This window comes from Bemisia tabaci, chromosome 6 (genome assembly GCF_918797505.1).
Source record: "Bemisia tabaci chromosome 6, PGI_BMITA_v3".
Lineage (NCBI taxonomy): Eukaryota > Metazoa > Arthropoda > Insecta > Hemiptera > Aleyrodidae > Bemisia > Bemisia tabaci.
This window is the reverse complement of record NC_092798.1, coordinates 43,175,705-43,202,508: the sequence shown is the minus strand read 5'-3', so window position 1 is coordinate 43,202,508 and position 26,804 is coordinate 43,175,705. Positions and strand designations below refer to the sequence as shown.

The 26,804-nt window shown below is 39.3% G+C and overlaps 2 protein-coding genes across 2 annotated transcripts in view; one reads left to right on the top strand and one right to left on the bottom strand.

Moving 5' to 3' along the window:
- Positions 1-26,804, top strand: part of LOC109036532 (zwei Ig domain protein zig-8) — a 599,285-nt gene that overhangs the window by 470,590 nt on the left and 101,891 nt on the right. The window lies entirely within an intron of this gene.
- On the bottom strand, positions 461-2,957 carry LOC140224812 (probable serine carboxypeptidase CPVL). Its single transcript, XM_072301504.1, has 2 exons — positions 2,659-2,957; positions 461-995 (listed from the first exon to the last, which is right to left on the bottom strand). Exons 1-2 carry the CDS (start codon positions 2,846-2,848, stop codon positions 712-714), a joined length of 474 nt encoding a protein of 157 aa, XP_072157605.1. The 5' UTR covers positions 2,849-2,957; the 3' UTR covers positions 461-711.

The following is a 26,804-nucleotide window of genomic DNA, read 5'->3' as shown; positions in this document are numbered from 1 at the left end:
GCTTTCTATTTCATCCGCCGCTTCCTATTTTGTCTTCTTCTCCTTTTCCTTTTTCCTCTCCCTTTTCTTAATTTTCAATTTATTATTTAACGTGTCCCAGGCTTGTTGATGAGCCCCTGGAAACAGTGGCACTTTTGCAAGTTACCAACATGGCTCTCGTACATTTAAATGAATGTAAAACAATGGATATGAAACGAAACGGGCTTCTTCGTGCAAAAGGGATCCAGAAAAATGAATCATTTTTGGAATCATAGTTGAAAATGGAATCATGCAGTTGCCAACTTTTTGTCAAATCTGTGGACTTGCTGGGTAACGTTGAAATATTTGCCACAATCTTCTCCCAGCAATTAGGAATTACTATCTCTGGCTCATTTCAGAAATAATGTTTGAGCCATAAGTTTTCCTATGATGCAGAGTAGAGTTTCTATGGATGAGCTAGAAATTTTAGTTCTTTATCGTAAAATGTAGAATCTAATGCGCTCAGAGCTTTGCATCTATAATTATTAAAATGAGAATAAGACGGTAAAAAATCAAACAATCAACTAGGAATCAATTTCAGTTTCTACTCTCATCGCTGTGCGTTAATTTAGAGGATATGCACAAGGGAATACTATACAACCTTTTTGAAAGTTCTTCTATTCCTTCTTTTTTTAAAACTTCGTATCATCAGTCATCCGTTCCTCTATAGTTCCGCTCTGATGGACGTACCATTTAAGTGCACTGGAAGTTCTTGGTATTCCTAATGAACTTGTCGATCACTCTGTACGTGGTCTTCGGCTGCGTGCCATAGATAATATGTCCAGCACCCCTGATGAGAACTTCCGTGAAACGTCTCACTGACCTGTAATATCCAGCCACTCGGTCGTTGATTCGGAACTGACATCTTCTCGCTGCGTTAAAATCAGCAGCACCGGGCCATCTCAACGAAGTGAAGAGTTCTTCGAACACGATGTACGGATAGGACATATCTTGCTGACCAGTTAAGAACAGGATATCTGGTGGTATGTAAAATTCATTAGGAAATGAATGAGTTAGGGCATGTTAAAAGATCACCCAAAATAAGTTGATGCATGGTATAGATAATCTGGGTTTCTAGCCTGAACGAACGAGCTTTGGAACTCCATCTGTTTCCAGAATTTTGGATAGGTGCTCGCCCGGGGGCTCTGACTATATAAGAAGAAAACCCCAGTTTAAAGGGGTGTTTTTTTCATTTATTCTTTTTTAAGTACAGACCTGTGAAATGATTAAATCGGCAGTTTCATATCTAAAATATAGATTAAGGGGTAATCCTCATCAGTAGCTTCAGATATGGCTATCACTCAGTAGACGACACATTTTAACAATTCAATAATAGTGCGAGGGAGAGGTTCTCGAAATCATGGCGAGTTGAGAAATGATGAAAAATTCCACTGAGATTATAAAACGCACTTTCGGTAGTTATGAAACATTCTGAAGAACGATTCGGAAGTTATCGATCAACTGGTAATCCGCAAGTGTCACGCTGAAGTGCGTCCAATATTCAGACACGAACGATTTGGCCAGAAACAATTTTGAAGTGACTCCGAAAGTAAATCCATAGGGATATCTCAAGTACTTAATTCTGTCTTCCGATTTTCGATATCCACTCGAAATGTACTTCTTAGGTCATAGCAAAATTTCTCTTGGCTAAATATTGTGCGCCAATACCTGACGGGCTGCAGCGTGATGTAACTTGGAGGATTTTTAAAAACAACTATAAAATCCAGGAATAATTAATTGATCAATCAGCTATCGCATCGTTCATAGAAGTGCCGAAGATCCACTGTAAAAGAAATAAGTCGACGGTGCAAGTCGGCAATCACATAACTCGGTTTGCGACGTCGCAGACTTCCTGTCATACTTTATTTTTTAAACGGAAAACTATTCAACGGCAATTCTTTAAAACTGCCATGATTTTTCTTCATTGTGCGAAGAAAATTCTGCAAAAACTTCAAGGAACGATGTCAATTAGTTCTCTTTTAAAAAAATAACATCGAAGCGGAGATTTTCAGACACCGCAAACGAGTTATGTGATTGCCGACTTGCACCGTCGAAGTGCCATTCGCGATGTAAAATAGGATGACGCTTCAATGACTATCAAGATAGATGTACTAATACATACATTGAGTCTCTTTCACAGCGCCATTCGCCATTGCCCCCTAACATTTTTAACGTACTAATCTTATACACACAAATTTAAGTACAAGTCTCGTGTATTCATAATGATTTGAGGTGCATATACTTGTCATGCACTCAGACTTTAATTCAAATCTCGAGAGGTTCGAAAATTTTTCATGTTTACCAATGAAACCAAAATGAGCCTGGTGGTGTGGCCATGGCCATTGGTCAAGTAATGCATTAACAACTTTTTAAAATGGGACTAAGGCAGCAAATTGAAACGTAGAAAACCGGGAAGTTTTGCAGCTATCAAAACTGCATTTTCAACTGGAATTTAAGAAGGAAAAATTAAAAAGAAACTCAAATTTACTGAGCCTCACCACTGTTATTGTGTGTTCACCATAACAACGGTCATATTCCCACTTTAAGTTGTTGATTTTATACCCTGTATGAGTTCTGCAACTAAGTGACAATCGACAACGTAAAAAAAAAAAACTCAATTGATGTAACGAATGTACTTACCTATATCAGTCGCAAGGAGGCCCTCGAAGGTAGGAATAGCAGACTGCCCCATCTCGGGAAGCATGTGAAATTCGATTGTTTTTCCGTTACTAAAAGCACGGTGACCCGCATGGAGGGCTTGCCGGGTTTCTGGATGGTTGTAAAACTTTTCCTCCGTGCTGTTGGGATTGCGGCCGAAATCATCGCGCATAAAGTCCGATGCACGTTTGAACCCAGTTACGCTTGTCAAAAAAAACCTCTCATCAAGCCAGCCCTCCCTTACGGCCGAGAATTCATGGGCTCTGGCGTTGGCCCCAATTCTGGCTTGTCGCTCTAAAGATCTGAAACATATTAAAAGATTGTATTGAATTCAAGGATGATGTCATGCATCGAAATCAATCTATCTGGAGTGTTCTAGCATCAAGTGATTATTGCTCTTTTCTGCTCCTATGGTGAAAGAGCGTAACTGGTTTTTTTTCAATGAGCCCTAGCATCTGTAAAAGTCCACAAATTTTAGGGCTCGTGTAGAGATATAGTTACGTCCATACGTTTGAAGAGCGACGAAAAGAAGAATCAAAAGTTTTAACGCGAAAGTGTTATGTAATATTTAAATTGGTAATTTTCATGGCGACTTAAGCGCCAGAAATATAAAAATAATTAGGAAAGCATTAAGTACTACAGACTTTTTTAATCGTTACGTTTCAAAACTCTTCAGAGTTCGGAATTATTAGTGTACAAGATGAAACAAATTTTTAATCGAATAATAGTTAAGGATTTCAGATTTTGTCTGATGAGTACTTCGAATAGAATAGAAACAAAAAAAACCCAATTGGTGCTTTGAGCCTATTTGAGAATGAATGCTCAAGTTTCAAAATTTTCCTCATTTAAAGTCAAGTTTTTTTTTTCTTTTAATGTATATAAAAACGCAGGTTTTCACTCATTACTTTGATACAAGACACTTCCATGATTGTGAAGACAGTAATACTCGTAAATCGTCAATAGCTCAATTTCTGCTGCTGGCAATTTGGCGTTGGAGGCTCTTTGAGAATAACCTATCATTTCCTGGAATCATTGTAAGGGTATGCTTGAAGTACAAGTATTGCTTACGTGTAATAATTGAGAGCAATCGAATGCTCTCTTTCTAAACTTAGATTAAAGAAAGGATTTTTTATAACTGTAATTAAAAAGTAAGTGATTAAAACTATATCGATAGTGAGAACAAAGCGCTACCTCCGTAAAATGTCACAGGGTTTTGTGCGGTGCACCGACACACTGGCTCTTAACTTGTCTGTTCTTGGGGTTTATCATCTCTGCAAATTTCCTGGGCCAAACGATTAAGCAACAAACCTCGTCAGCTGATTGTTGTCGTACAGTCCCAAATTCCATAAACCCGAGGCCGATGTCACCATCGAGTAGGATAGAGCTCCTGCAAGGATAATAATGCCCGACAGATTCACTCTGATCGTGGAAGTTGGACCTCGATCCAGAATTTTCCGCGCTAGTTCTGGAGGATACCTTGCACTAGCTGAAGATCCGACTACAAAGAATCTATTCTTCTGCAATGAAGGGAACAGAGTGTGAAGTTGCACCAGCGCCGCGTACAATCCGTCTGCTACTTTGACGCGACTATCAGGATAGCAGGCATCGTTTTCCGTGAAGCTGAGACCAGTCCCAACAGTGCTGTCAATGAACATTACATTATAATCGCGTGTAAGAGAGTGCACACGACGTTTCAAATGAAAATTTTCGTCAACGGAGAAGGGACCGACTTGTCGAAAAACTACGAACGGAAGGGTTGGGTTCCCCACGTCGGCGTCCAGCCACAACACTAGAGGGCGTTTTTTCCAATTTCCTCTTTGGCTTCTGAAGAGCCAGAAGAAGAGGTTCGCATTGCAGGTCTTGTTGATGGTCAAGTAACCCGAGAAACTGTGAATTTTCTCCATCATCGGTAACACCGTTGCCAACTTCCGAGCCTCTTTGATTTGTCCGTTCTCAATTAGAGGGGTTAAAAACAGTTCTGTGTTCTCTGAGCGGCATTTAGGAGAAATTTCACAGGTGGAAAGGACGCAAGAAGTCATTAAAACTGCGCAGGTTAACCAAGACATAACTCCAGAAAGTGCATTTGAAATAGCTACAAACTCACTAAGCGTCTGGAAAATAAATGAAACATATACTTCAGTAGTGAGGAGAGAAAATCGCACTCTTACCCTTTTTTTACATTCATAAAAAGTCAGCATATAGTAGTCTCGTGCTCGTTTTTTTTATTATTATTCATTTTTACCCTCCTTTAGAATTTCTGCCACAAGACGATCATTGCTATCGTGCACGATTTGGGCCAGGTTAAAATCCTAGACCATCGTAAGGTTAAGGCTACGAGATAGGTACAACAACTGTATAGATTAAACACAAGTAAAAAGTATTCGTAGAATGAGAATTGTGAATCTTGCACGGGATATCATCTTTAAAAGCATAGAAAATTCATATTTCCCTCTGAAATATCTGGGACCGTTCCGAAGGGTACAGAAAGTACGCACTTGCGAGATGCGCCAACCTCTACTTCAAATCAAAGTTTAAAAAGTAGCTCTTCAAGTCTAAATTTAAATAATTGCCTCAAGCTACAAATATGTTTTCGGTCGTACGTCTGAAGCAGAAAAAAAAAACTCTATCATAAATTGCGATGAGCACTTCAAAAATAATCCTTATCAACCTGTAATTGAATGAGAAGTGTTTATTTGTACAATGAATACGCATACTGACCTCCACCTTCATCCCAACGATATTTTGAAATTTTCACTTTGATTGTTCAGAAAAAAGAAAAAACAAATTTAAGAGTCGCACAGATCAAACACCGTCTGTCACAGCGTGCTAGTTTTCTCTGACAACTGAAGTATATAGATGCTTTCAGACTACCGGTTTCAGGCGCTCGAGATATGACGGAACAACCGTCGACCACTCTCTGAGAGCGTTTTCGGCTACCTCATGTGAAGTAACATACGAGAAAATAACTGGGTTCAACTCACAAATAGCAACAGGTGTGCACGTAAGAGTAAGTTTCAGTGTGAACCAACCACTTTGAAGGCACGAATTGTGACTGAGAGGTTGACAATACGCGCACCCTTTCCCACGAACGAGTCGCTATTATATTTTGGTCCAGCGTCTCAATTACTCTCCCGGTTAACACACATGTTCTTCCTTCATACGTAACTCTGTTCTGAAAAAGCTGAAATTTTATATCAAAGGGAAAAAATTACTTTGCTTGGTAGTTCAGACATACTTTAAAGGATATTTCGACTGTAAATTTCACATTGCCCGCGATAATAATTGAGGGACTTGGAGGACAAGTGAGATACGAGCAAAAGTGAATGTGATCTTTCGCTCCGCCATGGGGCTCCACGTAATTTTGAAACTTTAAAACATGTTTTTCTTGAAATAGGAAGAACTGCACTGATTCCCCTTGTCCTCCAAGCCTCTCAATTCAGTATCGTGAACTTTTCTGCCTTTTATTAGCCAGTTTTGTTTACAATGTTTGTTTGAATTTCCAAGAAGAAAATATCTTTTCCGATTAATCACAGATTTTTTCAGTTTTCATCTGTGGTAAGCCAGTAGGCTACCGATTTAAAATATGTGGTGACGGAATTTTAGTGAAAGAGTCCCCTTGCTTCGTATTTTCGCAATGAGATGCTCTTTTGTGTGTTTAACATGACAATTGATGGATACTGCGATACTGTTGGTCTATGCAAGATAGTACACGGGAAAACTCCGACACAAAATAAAATTCCAAAACGGTATACCAGAGACAAACTCCATGTCCGATGGATAATTTAAATTTCTTCAACTTAAAACCTATGGCAGGCGAAAATGATCAGAGAACTGCATCGATGTGGCGACGATCTATTTATGAAAGTTATTTGGGGGAATATCTTCAGCCCCCTCATAAATGATCAAACCACCTTCAAAAATATCATGCTATATAGCTATGTAAAATGCACAAGAGGGAAGTTCATCCTAGCTTGAAACTTGTTTTCAGTTGAATGGATTCCTTTGGATAATAGTATTTGGACCTTTCACATGAAAGGAGTCGAAAAGTTGAAAATAAAAAATAAGTAAAAAAAAAAATTAAAAAAAAACAAGTTGGATTTTGCAATCGCTAGCGATAGCAATATTCGTCATGGGAACGTTAGCTTCTGGGATATGAAAATGTTAAGGTACAGTTCGTTTGTAGTATCTTCTGAATTGAAGGGGCTATGTAATTTTGTGTTGACATCTCTTTTTTAACATTTTTAATTATTTTCTTTGCATACAAGAAAGCTGTTATGTACCAATTATTTATTTTCGTTGGATTATATATGGTTTTCGGAAGTTAACGCATTTAAGTTTCAGGTTCGCTTTTTCGGCGTAAAGTGTATATAAGGTGTCCCAAAAGCACCGGGACTTGTTCTGTAACTTCGAAAGTAAGATAGATACAGACATGATCTTGATTTCATTTTAAAGATCAACTCAATACCTATCGATTAAAACCAAGATCAGCTCAATCGGATAAAAATTGACCGAGTTATGGCAATTTGAAATCAGCGAGAAAAGTTTACGCCTACGGGTTTTAAGGAAGATTCTTCATCGCCGTAAATCGAAAAGTCGGCCGATAAAGTGATGCTTATTGTGTTTTTTTATTTTCGAGGTGTCATTTATCAACATTTTGTACCATCAAACACAACAGTTGGCAGTGCGTATTATTGCAAAGTACTAAAGGAGTTGAGAATGCACATTTCCCGGAAACGGTCGGACTTGAAAGCTTCGTGGATACTCCATCAAGACAATGCGTGGCCTCACACATCGAGCTTAACACGTGAATTTATGAGTAAAAATGGAGTTGAAACAATCCCTCATCCCCCTTATAGCCCTGACTTGGCTCCATGTGATTTTTGGATGTTTCCTGCGCTTAAAAAGGAGCTTCGCGGACGAAGATTCGTATCGAAGACAAAAATCCAGAATGCAATTCAAAACTTCTTCAACTCCATCCCAGAGGAAGAATTCAGGAAAACAATGTTGGATAAGTGGCAAGAGCGCATGAAAAAGTGCATCCGGTTTGATGGACGGTACTTTGAAAAGCAAAAGGAAGTTATGGAAGATTCGGAGGAAAGTGGATACGAATATTAACTTTTTGAATCCTGGTAAGCGAAAAATCTTCCTAAAAACCGTAGGGGTAAACTTTCCTCACTAATTTCAAATTGTCATAACTCGGTCAGTTTTTATTCGATTGAGCTGATCTTGGTTTTAATCGATAGGTATTGAGTTGATCTTTAAAATGAGACCAAAATCATGTCTGCATCTATCTTACTTTTGAAGTTACAGAACCAGTCCCGGTACTTTTGGGACACCCTACGTATGATATTTTTACTCTACACGTATGCCCAAATACTCATCATAAGGGACCTATGTGCTTCCTAAGTTGCCAAGTATTAATTATTGTTAGATTATTGGTCTAAAACATTCAATACAACCAGTAAAAATTAACTGTCCCCTGCGAGATTCGAACCCCCGCTCCCACAAAAAGTGAGACCCTCCCAGAACCAGAACGGTGTTGTAGTTGACTGAGCTATCTCACCGATCGGAATGGGAGGAGAAAAAGAGAACAGTTAAGTGATCTCGGACGCTGAGCGGGGCTTCACAAAAGACGTCCTTGAGATTTCAACGGTTCGGCTACTGGCGTGATAAGAGACAAATGGATCAAGCGCATTACTCTGTGAGACATTGTTTACCTATGCGGTCATATGTCACAAGGTTCATCTCAGTATGCATTTACGATCGCGGCAGTAAGCTGAGGCAATATTTCTGTATTCATGGATTAAATCCATCAATCGAGTTCTGATTTTGGCTCATATATCCGTAACGGGTCCTCCAGAGCAATTTTCCACCTTGTACGATGGTTATTATTTCTTTACTTCTATTTCTCAAATTTGAGGTGGGATAATGGCGGCTCCTCAAGAGCAACGAGGTAGGCGATCTTTTGCACCAACGAACAGAAAACTGATGGCGAAAAATAACCAATCAGAACCTCCCAAAAAAAAGAGTTTGCCTAAAAACGGAACTTCGTGGATCTGCGCAGATTTACCAGTCAGACACGACATCTTAAGGTGGAAAAAAACTCGCTGAAAGCGAATTTAGAAATCAACACAACTTGACGTAGAGACATGATTGGCTAAAAAATACAACGGTTTTTGATACATCGGAAAATCAACCAAAAATCGGAGACTGGGCGAAACGCTCAAGGTCGCAGAGGTATAGGGAATCCCATTGCGAAAGCAACGGAACGATTGTAATATCATGGGGAACTCCGTTCCCATGACAAAAAAAAAAAAAAAAAAAAAAAAATATCCTATTACGCGTGCGTGGTTTTCATAAACATTATAAGATGTCGGTCGAGGTGGAGAACGAGTCTGCGCTTATCGACGACGAAAATTCAAAAACTTTTTTCTTGGTTTACGACGCTGCAGGCTTCTTTGTTTAATCTAATTTTTAATGAAAAAATACTCAAAGTGATTTTTATAATACGTCCCTGATTTTTCTCTCCTGTGTGAAGAATACTCTATGAAAATTACAAGCGATATTGTTGGTTCGTTCTCTCGTGATAAAATGAAATCTAAGCGGAAATTTTGAAATACCGCGAAGAAAATACGCGTTTTTGAAGTTTCACATCCGTTATGGTGTGTCTCTCGGCGAGAGAATGTCCCATAGGTAAGAGTCGGGAGAGCGGAAGGAACATCCGGTTGAAGTTGTAAGTTCTGACATAAACGAGTTGATCAAGGTAAAAGACTGCACCAGCTCCACGCCCTGAGCGGGAATGAATCCTGCAGTTTTTGGCATCTTGTTTTATCAGTTAGCGACCTTTTTGTCAAGTCGTTTCGAGACGCAGAGTTTCCGCGTAAAATGAAACTTACGGAACGCAACTTTGAACTGATAATTTTTCGGTTTTGATGCCAAATCTCGGGAAAATTTCAAGTTTGCTTTCCAGATTAAGTGGATTGCATTTTGCAAAAAGGAACCACTAGCATTGCAATGATGCTATAAGATTGTGCAACTTCATCCTTTGCAATAAAATTGCGGAAATTGTGAAAAACTCTGAAATTTAGATGGTAATTTTTGTCTTAAATTTACAGTTTTTAGCGAGTAAAATAGAAACTATGAAGGCATAATCGGGTTTTTCCTCCAAGATAAAAGAAGTTGCACAATCTTAGCAACAGTGCAATGCTAGTGTTCCCTTTTTGCAAAATGCAATCCAAGTAAAACGTTCATCGCAGAGTTTAAAAATTATGCAGCCTCCTCTCTGAAAATTGAAAATGTGAAATGTGAGAATTACAGAATTGGTTTGTTTTCAAATTATTTTTTGCCTTTGAAAACAACGTTGCTTCAAACTTACAGGCTGCACCGCCGTGAAACAAAATGCTCATCCCGGGTGATTTTGGAATTATTTTGGTTTTTTTCTGCCTAACTTTTGCGACGAGCTTAAGTATAATATTGTGTGTGTGTGTGTGGGAGGTCTTCACTTACTCGATTAGCCTGACTTTTCTTTGTTTTAAAAATTCTATATGTTTTCTACGATTACTTAAATTTTCGGATTGAAATTGAGAATCATATCGTGGCAGTGCAAGCTACGATAGTCACCAGAAAAGTATTCTCATTCTTTAGTCATTTCATTTAGGATTTTCGGAAATATTGTTATATTTTAAGTGTCAAGAAACAAACAATAGTTCATAATCAAGGGAACAAATTTTTGGTTGGACGATCTATTTCCAGAAAAACCATATGATAACAAATCTAAGGAGTTGGGAAAATCAGGAAGAAGTCAACTTATTTTGAAGTCTTACCCAAACTGCCATTCCGCATAATTTTTGGCCCGTGTTTAACTTCATTATCACTTTAAATATATGTAGCTTAAGTATTTTATATATTAAATATAGTTTCATACATACATATATGCGTCGCTCAAACAGCGCACCCTGGCATTGTACGACACCCAACGCCACATGTGCGTATCCACCAAAGTTAATCAGGCAACTGACAACTCAACGGAGTTTGCAGTTTCATAAGTTTGAAATAATTGTTAGCCGCCAGATTTGAAACCTCTATCATTTGGACGCTTCAAATGATTCAGAAACAATTTTGCACTATATACTCATTTTGCAAGATAATAAAGCACAAGGAATTACTTCTGGCAACGCTCGTCCATGGAAAGCGAATTGAATCCGCGTGCAAAAATTCCCTCTTGATTTTGTCAAGGACTCCCTATATGATAGCGTGATAGCTCAATTTATATCAAGGAACTTGGGGGAACTGTTCTATGGTCGAGCAAAATGGGAGAGATTTGGAGAGGGAGAAACCCCTCCCTCTCTTTCCCTCCCTTCTTCATTTCTTCGGTACGCCCGCCTTCAACGGGAGATTAAACCACTCTCAAACGGAGGCAAAAGAGATAATCTTAAATAAAAGGGTTTTCCGAGCAGCTCCTAAAAATATCATCCCGCCCTACTAACATCAGTTAAATACGTGCTTTGCTTTATCCAAACACACGAGGAGAAGAAAATAGAATCGCGCGCAAGGCACCACGGACAATTACATCGAGATTCGATTAGTCGATTTCCGCAGTTCACGTGATGTTCATTTCGTAAACACGAGATACTATTTCTCGAGCGACTATTTGCCAGGACATTATTTTTTATCTAGAGGACGGTCTAAGGATCTCTCTAGTATCCTGATGAAAAGAAAACTTCAAAATACCTAACCGAGAATTGACTTGCTTCTTTTCTAGAAATACGAACCCAAACATGAAACTTCCCTTTGAACCTGTGAAAAAAACAAGAAAGTATAAATGAACCATAAGTTGTTTCTCTTTTCGAAGAGTATAAACGGATGACATCACGGATGAAAATAGTAAGCAGTGTTTATATTATTTGAGAGGAACATGATAAATGCAGTTGACAAATTATACAGACTGTATTGCGCTGTAAGAAACTAATATTTTCGGCTCATCCATAAAAGCACCTACCCTCATAGGAAAAGTGATATCCCCTACGAGGTTTCTAAAATGAACCAGAAATGATGGACTACATTTTACAATCAGAAACCACTTTCCTCACTTATTTTAGAAAGAACCTAATGCCATTAGTTTCCCTATACATATGTACACGTGCCCGTATGACTAAGCCACAAAAACACGACAGAAATAGTGGTTCCTGAGTGCAAAAAAAGTCCAGTCGTTAGTTTTTGCATAGTGCAATACATATGGAAATATCATTTGAATAAGTTTTAACTTCGAAGGCGAAAAATTAGCTCTCGTATTCATTGTTTCATAAAATATACATTGAAATAAGTTTCACTACGAATTTCTTTAGTCATCAATGACCCTGACATCAAAATTTTGAGCATGGAGAATTGTTTTACAATTGTAATGAGGAACTAGTTTATCGATAAAAACACGTACATATCTGGATAAGAAAACTGATGGCACGCATGTTCATCCTAAAACGACCCAGAAATATATGAGTTTCTTCTTGCAAAATCAAACAAAATTGCGCTTAATGCTGTCACTAGTGACGCCCTTCAAACTCGATCAGCAGTGTCCGTGCAGCAGCTCGAAGTAAACGTTCACTTTAAACGCCGATCAGTGCTTCCTGGAAAGTTGGAGGGATAATTACAGGAGTTTCGTTTTATCCTAGGCTTTTCGGGAAGATCCGTGCCTTTGATTTCCGAGAGGGCACCCTCAAATTGACAGATAAACTTTGACCGTGCCGCGGACGAAGATTGAGAGTTTCAAATTTCACTTCTCGTCACGAAGTAGGTCCGCTTGCCGCTCGCAACTGAAACAACCGAGGAGGGAATCCGTTACTCTGCCGTGCTTAGGAAAAACGCCGTTTGAACCTCCAGGTGTTGCCAAATTTCCTTCGATAAATCACGAATTTAATGGTAAACCTAAGATTATTTTCTCTCCAATTTTCAGATACCTTTGCTCGCAATTTCACCTGAACAGGATGTCTACGAGTCCGGAATTCCCGGAAAGTCCGGAAATAGTACTGATTTTTTTAAGGTGGTCCGGAAGTACTGAAAAAGTACGCAAATTCCGCAAGAAAGTTCGGAAATTTTTTCGTTTTATTAAAGCTATTTGAGAGAGAAATTCAAATTCTTGAAATTTTTTTGAATTTCTTCAAATGAAGGCACTGAAAAGTACTGAATTTTTTCGTTGTGGAGGTACTGCATCTCTTGGGAATGTACTGAAAAATTACTGTAAAAACACTGATTTTTGGTCAGCCTGTTTTAGTAAACACCCTGCTGAAGTTCCTGAAGTTTGCAAGGAAAAATATCCATAACTCTCCTAAAAAATGAACATTTTATCGAGGGAAATTTGGCAACTCTCGAATGTTGATATGGCGTTCTTCCGTAGCACGGCAGTACTTTCCGCACATTCTAGGGGCGCAGGGGGGGGGGCGGTCTTGGAGTGGCCGCTCTGCCGGGAACGAAACAAAAAGGATCAATTCGAAGTTTGGGAATGGTTGTTTAAACATCGGTCCGAGAAACCCAGGTGTGGAGACGCCGCGGGCCCTCCCTCGGAAGGTGGAGGGATAAGTAAGAACCGCGTAACTGCGTTTAGTTTGCGTTGGAGTTAGGTGGTTCTGGGTCGGGTGGAATATTTCCTGGCGCAGCGTCCCTTCGTGTTGGCAAATAGTTCCACAAATCCTCGGCTCTTATGGCAGAGGCACGTTACTGCCGGCTCCCGGTCCTTGTCATCTTTTTCCGGGTTCCCATCGGAAGCGAATTGTTTTATGCCGCTTTCTTGCAGTTGAGGTGATTCGATGGACGCCATATTTTGTGTCAGAACGGCATGCGATATATCGCATCGAATGGCTCCATTTTTTCAGCTACTCGTCATTTTTCTCCAATTTTGAGATCGCGATTCTGTTGTCAGGAGACTGAAGCACTCACTTACCAATTTTATCAAAGAAATTTGACGTAACAAAGGCGTGGTTTTTTTAGAGAGAAAATATCGCATTCGAGTGCAGTTTCGATATCAGTATCGAATCCGATGTTTTCGCTCTAAAAAAAACCACGCCTTTAGTACGTTGAATTTTTTTGTTAAAATTGGTAAGTGAGTGCTTTAGTCCCCTGACAACAGAATTGCGATCTCAAAATTGGAGAAAAATGGTGAGTAGCTGAAAAAATGGAACCAATTGATGCGATATATCGCATTCCGCTCTGACACAAAATATGGTGTTCATCGAATCACCTTAAGGTGAAGTATTCGAAGTGAGATTGATAGAATCACTGGGTTTGAAGCAAACTCCCTTCTGGGGAAAATATTGCAAAAAACTGTAGATAAAACACCATGAAATCGACATTTTACAAGGATTTGAAAAATATATTTTATGCACGTTGTGAAGCTATCGTGGAGAGACTAACAGGCAGTGGTGCTGAAATATTTGATTTTGTAGTCTTGAACATTGGCGATTGGAAATTCTAGACTTTGGTCGTTTTTGAACCGAACGGAGTTTACCAATGTTAACTCTATGCGGTAGCAAGTATTTCTTTTTTTTAAAGAAAGTATATAATTAAATAAAAGTTGCGTTGACCTTTTACGTCGGTTAAGCAGGAAAATGAACTCTCTAAATTTCTTCAGTTAGGTCGTTTTCAAACTGAAAACTATTGTCTATAGGCACTTGCAGCTTATTTGGCACTTCATACAAACTTGTTAGCATTGAAAAAGCAATTGTTCGTAATGAAAACGTATTTTGTTCCTTTATTGATACTAATCATAAGATGACCATGTAAAAAATCTTGAATCGAAATTAAATATTTAGCATAGCTTTACTCTTTAATACGAAGCCTGTTAGATAAGAAACCGGATTTTGTTATTAACTAGCCCATCGTGCGTCCAAATCAGGTTTTCTTCTTTTTAAATGAAAATATTACCTCATTTTATAAATATTTGGAAATATTTGTAAAACCTTTTCCAAGCAATGGCATCGATATTATTCTCAATGAGTCGTAGTTGTGTTGAAAGAAACTGCACAAAAATTAATAAAAGAGAGGAAAAAACAAGAAGCACGCAATTTTGGTTTCGACCCATTTGTACATCGATCATTTAGAGTCGAATACGTCAAATTTGAGCGTTTGGTTGCGCGTACACTACACTGCAGCAAAGTAAAATCACAACATGAAAAAGAAAAAATTAAACTGCTATTTGACACGGAACCACCTTAATATTTACTAAACACATAGTATATTTTCCTGAAATACATATTTTTTCCTCATCAATTCAAATGAGAATAATCCATGCAGAATGTGCAAATATTTCAAAATCATGAATCGAAAAACGTTCACTCCGCGAGTTTAAATATTAGAGTCGAACACAGTGCGGAACGACGTGCTGTCAGCGCGACACGCGCGTTGGCGCCTACAAACCTAACAGGGATACTTCACGCATTGCGTACACGCGCACTGGCGCCTACAAACCTATCAGGGATACTTCACGCATTGCGCAATGCGTGAAGTATCCCTGTTAGGTTTGTAGGCGCCAATGCGCGTGTCCCGCTGGTCGCCTTCGAACGCTGAATCAAACAATCGTTCTGCAACAAAGGTGTTGCACAGTATCATACGAAATTGAAGGCTCTCCAACGTATCAAGATTGACACGCATCCTTTAAGAGTACGGAGCTTTCCTCGCAAAATACATCAAGATACTATGTTACAAGATACAATAACATCCCAAATATTCGGTTCGTCAAACCGAACTTCGGTTCCTGTAACCGAACTCGTGCGGTAAATTGAACTGACGAACTAAGTTAAATCATGTACGCCGAACTTCCGGTTACACGAACCGAATATTTGGGATGGTATGGAACACCAAACATTCGGTTCACCAATTTTTTTCTTTTTTTTTTCTTTCAGCGTGGAAGAATGAGTAAAATACTGTAGATTCCAGGAGTAAAAATCTAGTGGGACTTCCTGAAACTAATTTATATTGAAAGCTCCCAGCGGCACCGGTTTCATTCCTCCGCCGTTGGCGGAACATACAGCCCACGTCGCACTTATCTCTTGGTCGGCGGAGCCTCCTTTGACACGGTGGGATGCCTGTCCGTCCGGTATTTTATAGCTCGGCGAAATCAATTACCCGGAAGGGAAGAGACGCGGAGCTCGGAGCTTGGGAGTCTGGAGGATTAAAACCGGGATAGAGTGCCATCCAAATGCGGGCGCGGGAGGTGCCAAAAAAGGGCAACTGGAAAACGTAGCTCGGCGACGTGACCGCGCCTCTGTGGCCGCTCCTTGAGTGATAAGTCCGCCGCCCCCGCCCCCGCCTTCGCCGCCTTAGGCAGCAGGTAATAGACTCTTACTCGTACACGATGCACTCCTTGCATTTCTCCAACGGGAAGATCTAGGAGCCACGGCTCCGGAGCGTTGTCACTTTGCTCGAAACACCGCCGAGTTTAAGGGTTCTATTCCTTATCCTTGTCTGGTTTCACAGAAAAAAATAAATGGTCCTGACGACAGAACCTTCGGTTCACAGGGCTCCTGCAGTTTCTTTGTTACTGTTGTGAGAACAGATCTTCGGTCGTGGGTCGTGGGTGAACGACCGCAGTTCTGTTCTCACAACAGAAAAATTCTGTAAAAGTAACAAAAAAACTGCAGGAGCCCTATGAACAGAAGGTTTTGTCATCAGCACCATCTATTTTTTTCTGTGTGAGAGACTCAGATCGTAGGACTTCTTACGTGGTGTCAGATGAGGAAACATGAGAAATAAAGGGACTGCTTTTTGCAATTAAGAACTAAAACTTCTGGCTCATACATGGAAATGTCGCAGGCAAATATTGAAATCAGACATTTTGTCAAATGTCTAGGCAAATAGTCGAATATTCTGGCTAAGATGGAAATTCTGATTCTTTTCCTAATTTTAGACAAAATGATTAATTTATCCCTTAAGAAACAATTCTCAGTAGAAATTTGCATCACAAAATAGTATTTTAAACGATTTTTAGCTCCTGAGTAGACACTTACCTTGAAAATTTCAGCATGTCGGAGAATACAGCATTTTTAGAATTTCTACATTTAAAAATACTTCATCTTCAAAACGCCTTAGCTTTTTCGTGTAGGCAATACGGATAGCCCCTGAGTACGAAGAGTTGTATCCGGAGGTTGACGAAACCTGTGAACACGCTAATCGTGTCTAGGAGTTGATTTTCCAGGCTTCCTTTGGTGTGATTCATTTTTCTCGTGGAATTTCGAAAAGAAAATACGTTTCGTAGTGTTTTAAATTTTCTTTTATCTAATTACTCATTCCTCTCATTTTTCTCTTCTAAACTTTAGGCCGTCTTTGATTGCACCTATACTTTCCATCGGCGCGGCATATCCCTAGTTTTTTGCTCGACACGGTTCATGTGTAAAACATTTTCACCTTCAAAATCCTTGAGAAGTTGGGGAAAAGTCCTAAAATTTTGCCTTAAAAACTATGGACAGGCGATGAAAAGTTGACAATTTTCGGAAGAGTCCATGAAGTTTGTCACCTCGCAAAAGCCTCAAAGATTTCGTGCGATATGATATTGAAAGAAATGGAGGTCAAGCCCGTTTTCTTGAGGGGGAGGGGATTCTATCCCCTTCTCGACGCGGCCTTAAAAAATGCAAAATCCATCCCTCACAACTATAATCGTATCCTTTATAAAGTAATCCGTGTATTTTCAAGGCACTGATATAAATTAAGTCTCTTACGTAAATTTCCCTACCCCTTAATTTTAGGATTATCCGTGATTATCCGTGATCCCGTGATTTTAGGATTTTCCATTCAACCGCGGCTCTTTCGGTTTCAATCAGTGATGATTTTTACGCAGCTGCAATAGTTTGATTGAGTCCATTGAAAAGCATGTAAATCAATTGATATTTATCGAGATAGGCTATCGCACTTAGAATATCATGATTTTAAGCTCTCTGAGTTCTTAAATTTTCAGTTTTGGTAACAGTTCGTTCTTGCATTGTACATGGTCGATTTTGACGATTTATGCGGCTATCGACAGATGTTATTCTTTCAATTAGCCCGCTTAATTCAAATTTTAGAGATTGAGATTTGTGTAAATTACGCGATAAATATGCAAATTCTCCCTTCTTTGACAATGTAAATTTTCATTTTTTTGACACAGTTCGTTTCAGCGTTCTACTGGGCCGATTCACATGATCTTTGCGGTCATCGTTAGGAGATAGCCTCTAGTCAAACCATTTTTTTTTAAGTTTGGAAATATGACCCACGTTTCTCACATTAGGGTAGAGAATTGTAGAGATTATCGACGAAAAAGTATCTTATTGGGTGAAGCCGACAACCCTTTACCGCTGTTTTCTGCATGGAAAGTTTCATTCTCTCGTAAAACGGAGTGTTACGGCTGCGAAAAACGGGATCAAAGCTCACCCAACTCTACCCGAGCAATTCAAATTCTCTTACGACGCGACCAAAGGCCTCATACTGGGTCCTCCACTCGATGTTACTCGAGTCCCACATTGTGAGTGGGTGGATGTTTAAACCGAGCATGTCCATCATGTGATGATCCGTCAAATACAAGCATCCTTGTGGACCCTAGGGATCATAAGAAAATGGACTCGTTACTTTTGAATATCAACCGCTTGCTTGCAGTTTGCTTGCCTCTCGAAATCATTCTAGTTAGTTCCGTCCTTGAGACCTGGTTTCTAGATCTCAACAATCTCAGATGCATGGAGGAAAATACTTTGGTCACAAGAATGGAACTTCAACTCATCAAGCACTAAAATGTTTGATTAGATATCTGAAGTTTCCGGTCGGAAATCCCAAACCATACGGTTCAAAGAACCATGATTTTTAGCACAGAATATGAATCACAAAGTCATCTCTCCTTTGGCGAAAGGGCGTATCTCGATTTTTGCATGAGCTCCAGAAAGCATATAGATTCCAGTGGCGTGGCGTGAATTGCTATGTATCGATCGTTATGCCATTTAAACCCATCGTAAAGAATCGATTATTAAGGTGTTCGCTGCGAACACCCTGTCTATCGATCCTTTTCCATAGGTTTAAATGGCCTAACAATCGATATATTGCAATTCACGCCACGCCACTGATAGATTCTTATGTATGATAGGGCTCAGCTGAAAAATGAATGTGCCCTTACGGATCAAAGGGCACCTGGTGTGCACCTGACAATAGAGAGGGAGAGTTAGAAGCTAAACCAGATGTTAAGCTCAATAGGGTGCAAAAATCCCATTTTTAAGAAAATTCCAATTAAAAGCCGCGCGGAACGCCAATTTTTTGCAACATGAGGTGAAGAATAGGGGTTGATTCAAACCTGACGTAATTTTAAAGGAGAGATCAAAGCCGCCTATCATATACTTGTAATGGGGAGGAGAGGGTGTCAAAAAGTTGGGGGTAAAATTTGAAGTCATATCGATGGCCAACGGCCAACGTGCGAAACCATGTATATCTCCGTCCGTTGCGGTGTTTCAAAATTTACGCTCCTATTTCATTATTCCAGAGAGAAGCAGGCCGAATTTATAGCTTGAAATGTGAAGAGAGTATTATAGCTAACAGGAAATATAATTCAAGGAAGCTGTCAAGAAATTATGGCGCCTAGTTCCGTTTAACAGAAATCGTCCAATTTTGCTTTGAAAATATGTTAGAAAATGAAGGAAATCTGGCTTTGACGGCTCTCGGATCCTGAGGGACTGCGCAAGATTGGCGGGACGAGGGGACTGGTGGCCGGGGAGAGGTAATGGAATCAGTGTAATAATGGTCTTGTACCGCAATAGCAATACTGCATACCGCTTAGGCCGCAGGTACGCGGCTCTAGAGCACGAGCGCAGGTGAATAATGGAGGCTCAAATCACTTAGTGAATTTTATCTCCGCCGCTTCCGTTCCTTGTCCGCATTCCACCGTCGGGTCACTCCTCGGATCTGATCCAGGTCCCAGTAGACTGTCTCAGACGTGACGTCACTCCAGGTCTAGGAATCCATCCAAAATCAACAGATGGGTCATCGGTCTGTTGCAGGCTAAATTACGTATCTCTCATTTGTTTGGTAATTTGAAAGAAAAAATCAATGGACCACTAGACAAGGTACGAATTTCAGCATTCTGATACATGATTCCTGACCAAAATTTCACGTAAAACACGATGCGCACAACGAAAATTGCCGATATTAACTCCTTACGAAGATAATTAATCATTCTTGATGCGTAAATTCAAACCACCCGCTTATGAAAACTCAATTCTCTACGTGATTCACATCGCGCGCTAAACGTTATCATGACAGTATCTGCGATTTAAAAATTTGGCAACCTCAATTTTGACGCTTTGGCTCAGCTATAGCAAATTGCTCATAGTTTGAACAACACATGGTGGGAAATGAACATTGCTCGATTGAGAAGCTTGCTGAAACCGTTGTAGTGCACGATTTCACTCAAGTAGAGCTTTGAGTTTCTTGTGAGCGGACAGTTCAAATTCATCGTAACCAATGTAAAATAAAAACGTTAATATCTTCGTTAGGAGTTAGTTTCAGTAATATTCGTTGCGTTAATCGTGTTTTACGTGGAATTTTGGTTAAGAAACATATATCAGATCGCTTAAAATCGTACCTTGTCTAGTGGTCCATCACAGCATGAAAACATCTCTTAAATGGATCGCATCTAGCAAAATGGAACTTGCGCGATTACAGTGTTGTAAAAATTTTGCTTCTTTATAATTATCTATAAAATCCCTCGGAATAGTAAATAGCTTTGGCTTTCTACCGAAAAATTGTTAATTTTAAAGGAAAATAATGGTGTAAATTTTAGTGTTGTATGTATATTAGGTATTTTTGATAGAGGAGGAGAAATTGCACGATTTTGAAAACACTATGAACGTGCTGGTTCCTTTTTGCTGAATGCGATGCAAATATGGACGTATTTCTCCCGAACGGAACTATGTGTATTAAGACATGAGCCCTAGGACCCATGAGACATATAAGCATTATAGGGCTCACGTCAGAAAGCATATAGTTCCGTTTGGCAAAAATACGTCCATATGACTCTTGTACCCCTCTTCAAAACGCTTTCCAATTAAATTTCCATATAAATAGTGTAGAATATATGGAGTATAAAGCAATTTTTAGATTAATCTTCAATGAGCATATCTTGCACAAAAATAGCCCGAATAACTCAACTAAAAAACACAAGAAAATGGGCAACCAAGGCTAAAAACAATGTAGAAGTAGGGGTCCAAGGAGTCCCTTGATTTTCATAACTATGTATGTTTTTGTTTCCTGGTTTTGAAGGGGATTGAAACCACCTTGAAACGTACTAGGCATTTTGTCTTGGTTTCTTATTTTCTTGTGTTTTTTAATCTTCGATGAGCTGTATAAAGTCTGAGGAAAATCTTTCAGAGGATTCAATTTTACGATTTCCGCAATTTCCACTGCAAGAATTTAATATGTATGAGAACCAGTGATATTCCGTTCTAGGAGTGCACACATAGTTAAATGACGTTTAAGCCTCATAATTATTTTCAAGTCTCTACATTCATAATTTTTCACTCATAACTTCCCCACGAGGCTCTATCCTGTGAGTTTTCATTTTAGCGAAAAACAAAATTAAGACTGATCGATTTTGGCTCTGAAAATTACTGGCCTGAGAAAGTTCTGAAACTCAAAGAAGGTCTCTCATATACTGCTCCCAAAAGTCCTTCATTAAAACTAACATTAGACAAATCAATGCTCATTAAAAATCAACGTTTTCCATATTAAACCTTTTTCTTTAAAAAATCCTGACTTTCAATGTGATTTTGAGAGTCGAAAGGTGTCTCATCGCACAACTATAACAGAGAAATTCACAACTCCTTCTACACTGCATATTCCTCACGCAAAACCTTTAATTTCTTTCAGCGATAAGCACGATCGAGACTCAAGATATCAGCACTGAAAAAGCCGACAGTATTATCGACAGCGAAAGACAAAGGAAAAATTGAAAGGAAATAAAGGATCTTGTAATTGAACGCTCAGGGTAGGAATCGGTGAATGTAGGCATAAAGGAAGAAGAAGACATCACAAGTTAATAAAGAGGAGCGCGAAGCGTTGTAAATTGCTCGCCTGGGCAGAGTTGCCATTTTTAAATGGTTATATATAATCTACCATAGATAATACGCAAATTCATTGGAAAATCCGCAACACTGTCCCCTCCTCAGAAGACCCAGCCGGGAGAATCCTAAACGTAATTTATAATAACCGCTGCAGCGCGGATTACTTCAATGCAAAACACTTTCACCTGTGCAATTGAATCGGAAGAAAGGTATTTCCTCCCCTCCTCGAATCGCCACTAGATCGCTTTCAAGAGGCGGCGTCGATAACTAATTAAGACAAACAGCGTCTATTTATTTCTTTAAATTTTCATTAATCTCCCGCTAGTGAGGAGAAAGAACTTGATAAATTGCAGTTTGATATTGCACGCGGTGCGGTTGTGGAAGCACGCCTTCTTTCGGCCCTCTTTATGGGCGAACTCCGCCCCATGAACCGATGTGTACATTGTTTTTCTTTCGCACACTTCGAAGGCACTTTGAGGCCAGCGCTTCCGTGTATACTAACGTGCCGAGAAAGAACGCCGTATGAACACTCGAGAGTTGCCAAATTTCCTCTGATAGAATGTTTGTTTTTGAGGAGTGTTATAATTATTTTTTCTTGAGACCGCCAGGTAATTTAGATCTAACTATACAAATGAAATTCTGTGAAAAAGTCGGATGAAAATATTCAAAATTTCCCTCAAAATTCGTATTTTATTGAAGGAAATTTGGCAGTATGTGTAGGTTCTCGCGGCGATCTTCCTTAGCACACCGTTTGCACATTCGAACGCATTTTCCCGAGAAACTTATGAATATTTTCCTTCGCATTTTTCAATCGCAAATTAATGCACATTATCTGAAAGTTGCAAGGAAAAATACTCGTAATTTTCATCAAAATAAATATTTTATCGAGAGAAATTTGGTAACGTTTGAAAACCCCTACGATTTTTTCTTAGGCTCGGCAGAGCTCTCCTACTTATCTAAGTGCAGATGAAATGTATGTTTCCTTTTTACTCCATCATTATATTAAGCCCTCTCAAGTTTAAAATATGATTATATGTAGGCACAGGTATATCTAGAGGTTTACCGGGCCAATTTTCATCGGAAAAGCCATTGGCAGATAATAATCCCCAGATGATCCTGCTGTTTTCAAATATTCGTATTTTGTACGTGCACTGGAATTAAAACAAATTGGATCTAGAGTCCGGACTCTTGAAAGCATTGACAAGAAAAAATACTCTTGATTCGATCGGATTTTTGCTTGAATCAAAACGAAATCCGCTTAAATTAAGTGGCTTGGTTCTTGATTTAAGCTAGATTCTGATTGAATCAAGAGTACCTACTTTTTCTTGTCGATGTTTTTAAGAGTCTGAACTTTAGATCCAATGTGGTTTTTTTCAGTGTGTATTTTATGTCTTTTTATATTTTTTATTATCCTCATCGCTGCGATGCGGCTCTCTTAGGGAGCTGAGTTTGTAGGAAGGGGGGCGTAGCGACCCCTTAATCTATGCTTCATCATCTAATTAGAAGTAGAGCTTAGATCTCCGAGGCAGAGGTTAGGTGAGCGATTTTTTTCTTGGTTAGTCAAATGGTTAATGTTCAAATTTTAGAAGCAAAAGCCACTTCTGCACCTAAAGAATTAGTCTGCGTAGGGTCAAAAGAACATAAGTATCATCCTTGGAAAAACCGAATTACTCGAATTCTCGATAGCCCTATAAGAGTGCAACGATGTTGGTTATTGGTAGCGATACCTGGTACCCTAAAATTGCGAATCATCATATGGAGTAGTGTAATTTAAGCTGAGCTAATATCTCAAATTTGCGAGTAATCTGTTCCATAACGCGAACTGGAATTGAATTCCCGGGAGTGAAAAATTAGATTTATTAAGGAAAAAAAGATAATATTTTCATATTGCGGTACCTCAAGTTGAGCTCGCACTTATTATTGGCGATTCACCGGTGTAGCACCGTATAGCACGCGGGTGCGCGGAGAGTCGCCGCAAGTTGAGTTAGCAGCACCAAAACGCCTTCAGCCAATTGTTTATGCAATATGGACATCCGCAGAGCACGTATAGTTTCTGCATCTATGGGTTTTAATCAATGTATGTCCTTGCTTCGTGGGTCTTTGAAGTTGCCATCAAAGAATTGTGCCGACACTTCCTTGCAAGCGAGAGTATCAAAATGCGTTAGGTCAACCGATGAAAAACTTCTGTCATAATTGCCAAATAATAACGTAAGGCATGAGAATTTCATTCCCGCCCGCAACGGCGAAGCGAAGTTTAGTACTCAGAAAACACAACCTTCATCAGTCAGGTATCGGCATCCCATTGTTCCTCTATGAATTTCGGAATTTCACCGCTTTATATTCTCGAGCAAACTTGAAAATTGTACAAATTTAAACACATTTTATTTTCAGATCAAATTTACATACCCTTCATTTCTAAACAGGAACAAAGGGGGAAAAATTGAATTCAGTAGCCAGAAAACGTGACCTCTGACTTTTTGGCATAATTTATGTGCAAAATACGAGATTTCTAAGCGTGAAATCCCGTGATCCTTATCCTGTACACACCCCTGAATTTCCAGGCTTTCAATTCTTGAGCAAGCTTGAATTATTGCACATTTAAACATACTTTACTGGAGAAAAGGATGTGTCCCAAGGAGGGTATTTTGGCCCTAACTTTGGTCGAGAATTAAAACAGCTTAGAATGATGTCATGTATGGTCAAATCGACTCTTAATCATCTATCTTGTGAGAACTTGTCCTTATTTGAGGTGTTTTTGAAAGGTTTTCGCCTGATTTACCAGCGCAAAGTAGTGAAGTTTTGCAGTTTTCTCGAATAATTGCTCATTTTCGGTCCTAAATTAGATTGTTTTTGTATGAGCACAGGTGACTACCTCTTTCTCCTTTAAATACGTTAATCTTTAGTACACCCATTACAACATATTTAAAAGAGAAAGAGGTAGTCGCCTGTGCTCATACATAAACAATCTAATTTAGGACCGAAAATGAGCAATTATTCGAGAAAACTGCAAAACTTCATTACTTTACGCTGGTAAATCAAGCAAATACCTTTCAAGACCCCTCAAATAAGGACAAGTTCTCACAGGATAGATGATTAAGAGTCAATTTGACCATACATGACATTATTCTAAGCTGTCTCAATTTTCGACCGAAGTTAGTGCCAAAATACCCTAGTTAATGGGACACATACTTTACTTATTTCTCAATTATTAAGAGAATTAAAAGAAGACAATTGAATATATAGCAGCCAGTAAACGCGACCTCTGACTTTTTGGCTTTTGGAGTCGTGTGCAAAATACAAGATGTCTGAGCCCGAAACCCCGTGATCCCTGTATACAACCCTGAATTTCCCGGCTTTCAATTCCGGAGCAAACTTGAAATATCGCCGATTCAGCGGTAAAGCAGAGCCCGGGCGTCCCTCTCGGATCGGTCGCGAAGCAGTTCGTATCCCCGTGCAAAATAGGCGCCTACCCACTTAATTAGGATTTATGTTGCCGTGTAAATTTTATGAGTCACATTTGTCTCCGAACTATAATCTTGTAGAAACAATATATTACCCGCGTCCACGCACAATATAAACAGGTCATGATACCGTTATTATGCCCCTTATCTTAATTATTTCCCGTCTCTCTCCACCCGTCGACTCGTGCCAGTTGGACGCATTTCTGTCGAACGGAACTATGTGCATCATGACGTGAGCTCTGTCATGCATGTATTCTTATGGGTCTCAGGGCTCATGTCTTAATGCGCATAGTTCCGTTTGGCAGAAATACGTCCAGTTACGGAAACGGACAGTGCGAATTTCACACCCGGCCCGACTCCCGCTCCGCCGTGCTGAGTCAAAACGCCGTATGAGCATTTGGACGTTGCCAAATTGCCTCTCAGGAAATATTTATTTTTGAGGAGACTTATGAATAATTTTTCTTGAAATTTTCAGGCTTTATTGACTATATTATGAACAAAATAAATCGAAAAATTAGAATAAAAATATTCTCAAAATTGCAATAAAATTCGTGATTTGTTGAAGGGAATTTGGCAACGCCTGATGGTTCTTACGGCGTTATTCCTTAGCACGGCAGGGCTCCCTCCCGTCAGCTACCCCCCCTCCCGGGCCCCCAGCTGCGTGCTCGACTCTGCGAATGTCGAGTAATTAATAGTAGCCCGGATTTATCATCGTTTTTCATTTATGACTCGCGCTTTCGTCTCTCGTCGCGTTTCTCGCGCTCCCGAATAGGCTGGATCGGTCACGCGCGTATTCTTTCAGGATCAGCTCTCCGACCAGAAGCTGAATCAGTAATATTTCGCAATATTTTATTTCTATTTTTTTCTTTGCACAAAAAACTGTACTGGTGTGCTCAGCTGTGCTGAGCGAGAACGCTGTGAATCTATCAAGATTTTCCTGCATTTTTTGGAACACTGGGAAAAAAACACTTTAGATCTAGAGTCCAGACTCTTAAAAACATCGACAGGAAAAAATACTCTTGATTCAATCAGATTTAAGCTAGAATCAAGAACCAAGCCTCTTAATTTGAGAAGATTTCCTTTTGATTTAAGCTTAAATCTGATTGATCAAGAGTCCTTTTTCTTGTCAATGTTTTCAAAAGTCTGGACTGTAGATCCAATGTTTTTTTTTTTTTTTTTTTTTTTTTTCCAGTGCTGCGTTTTTCGGAACTTAAAACTTTATAAAATAAAAACCGCTTTACCCATGCACCTCAAATATTTTAAGGTTAAGTTCTTGATAGTATTTGCGAAAGAATTCTGTAAAAACATTGTCCTGAGGTACACAAGTTTTTCTGCCATGATTCATTGTTTCCTAAAAATTTAAAATGGCGTTTACGGTGTTTTCGCGTTGCCCGACAGTGTTAGGGGAGAACGACGTATGAACATTCGAGAGCTCCTAAATTTCCATAGATAAAACATGCATCTTTGAGAAAAATTGGATTGCATTTTGCAATAAATAACAACTATCTCTGGCTATTCCATAAAAGCACCTTTCTGCATAGGAAAATCAATGGCACATATGCTGTTTCTAAAATGAGCTAGAGATAGTGGTTCCTTTCTGCAAAATTTGGTC

What these genes read in the sequence shown, in the direction of transcription:
- LOC140224812 (XM_072301504.1), bottom strand. Translation starts at nt 2,848, where the DNA reads ATGCGCGATGATTTCGGCCGCAATCCCAACAGCACGGAGGAAAAGTTT. An exon ending in CCTCCTTGCGACTGATATAG is followed by an intron (nt 996 to 2,658) that starts GTAAGTACATTC and finishes ACATACCACCAG; the next exon opens with ATATCCTGTTCTTAACTGGT.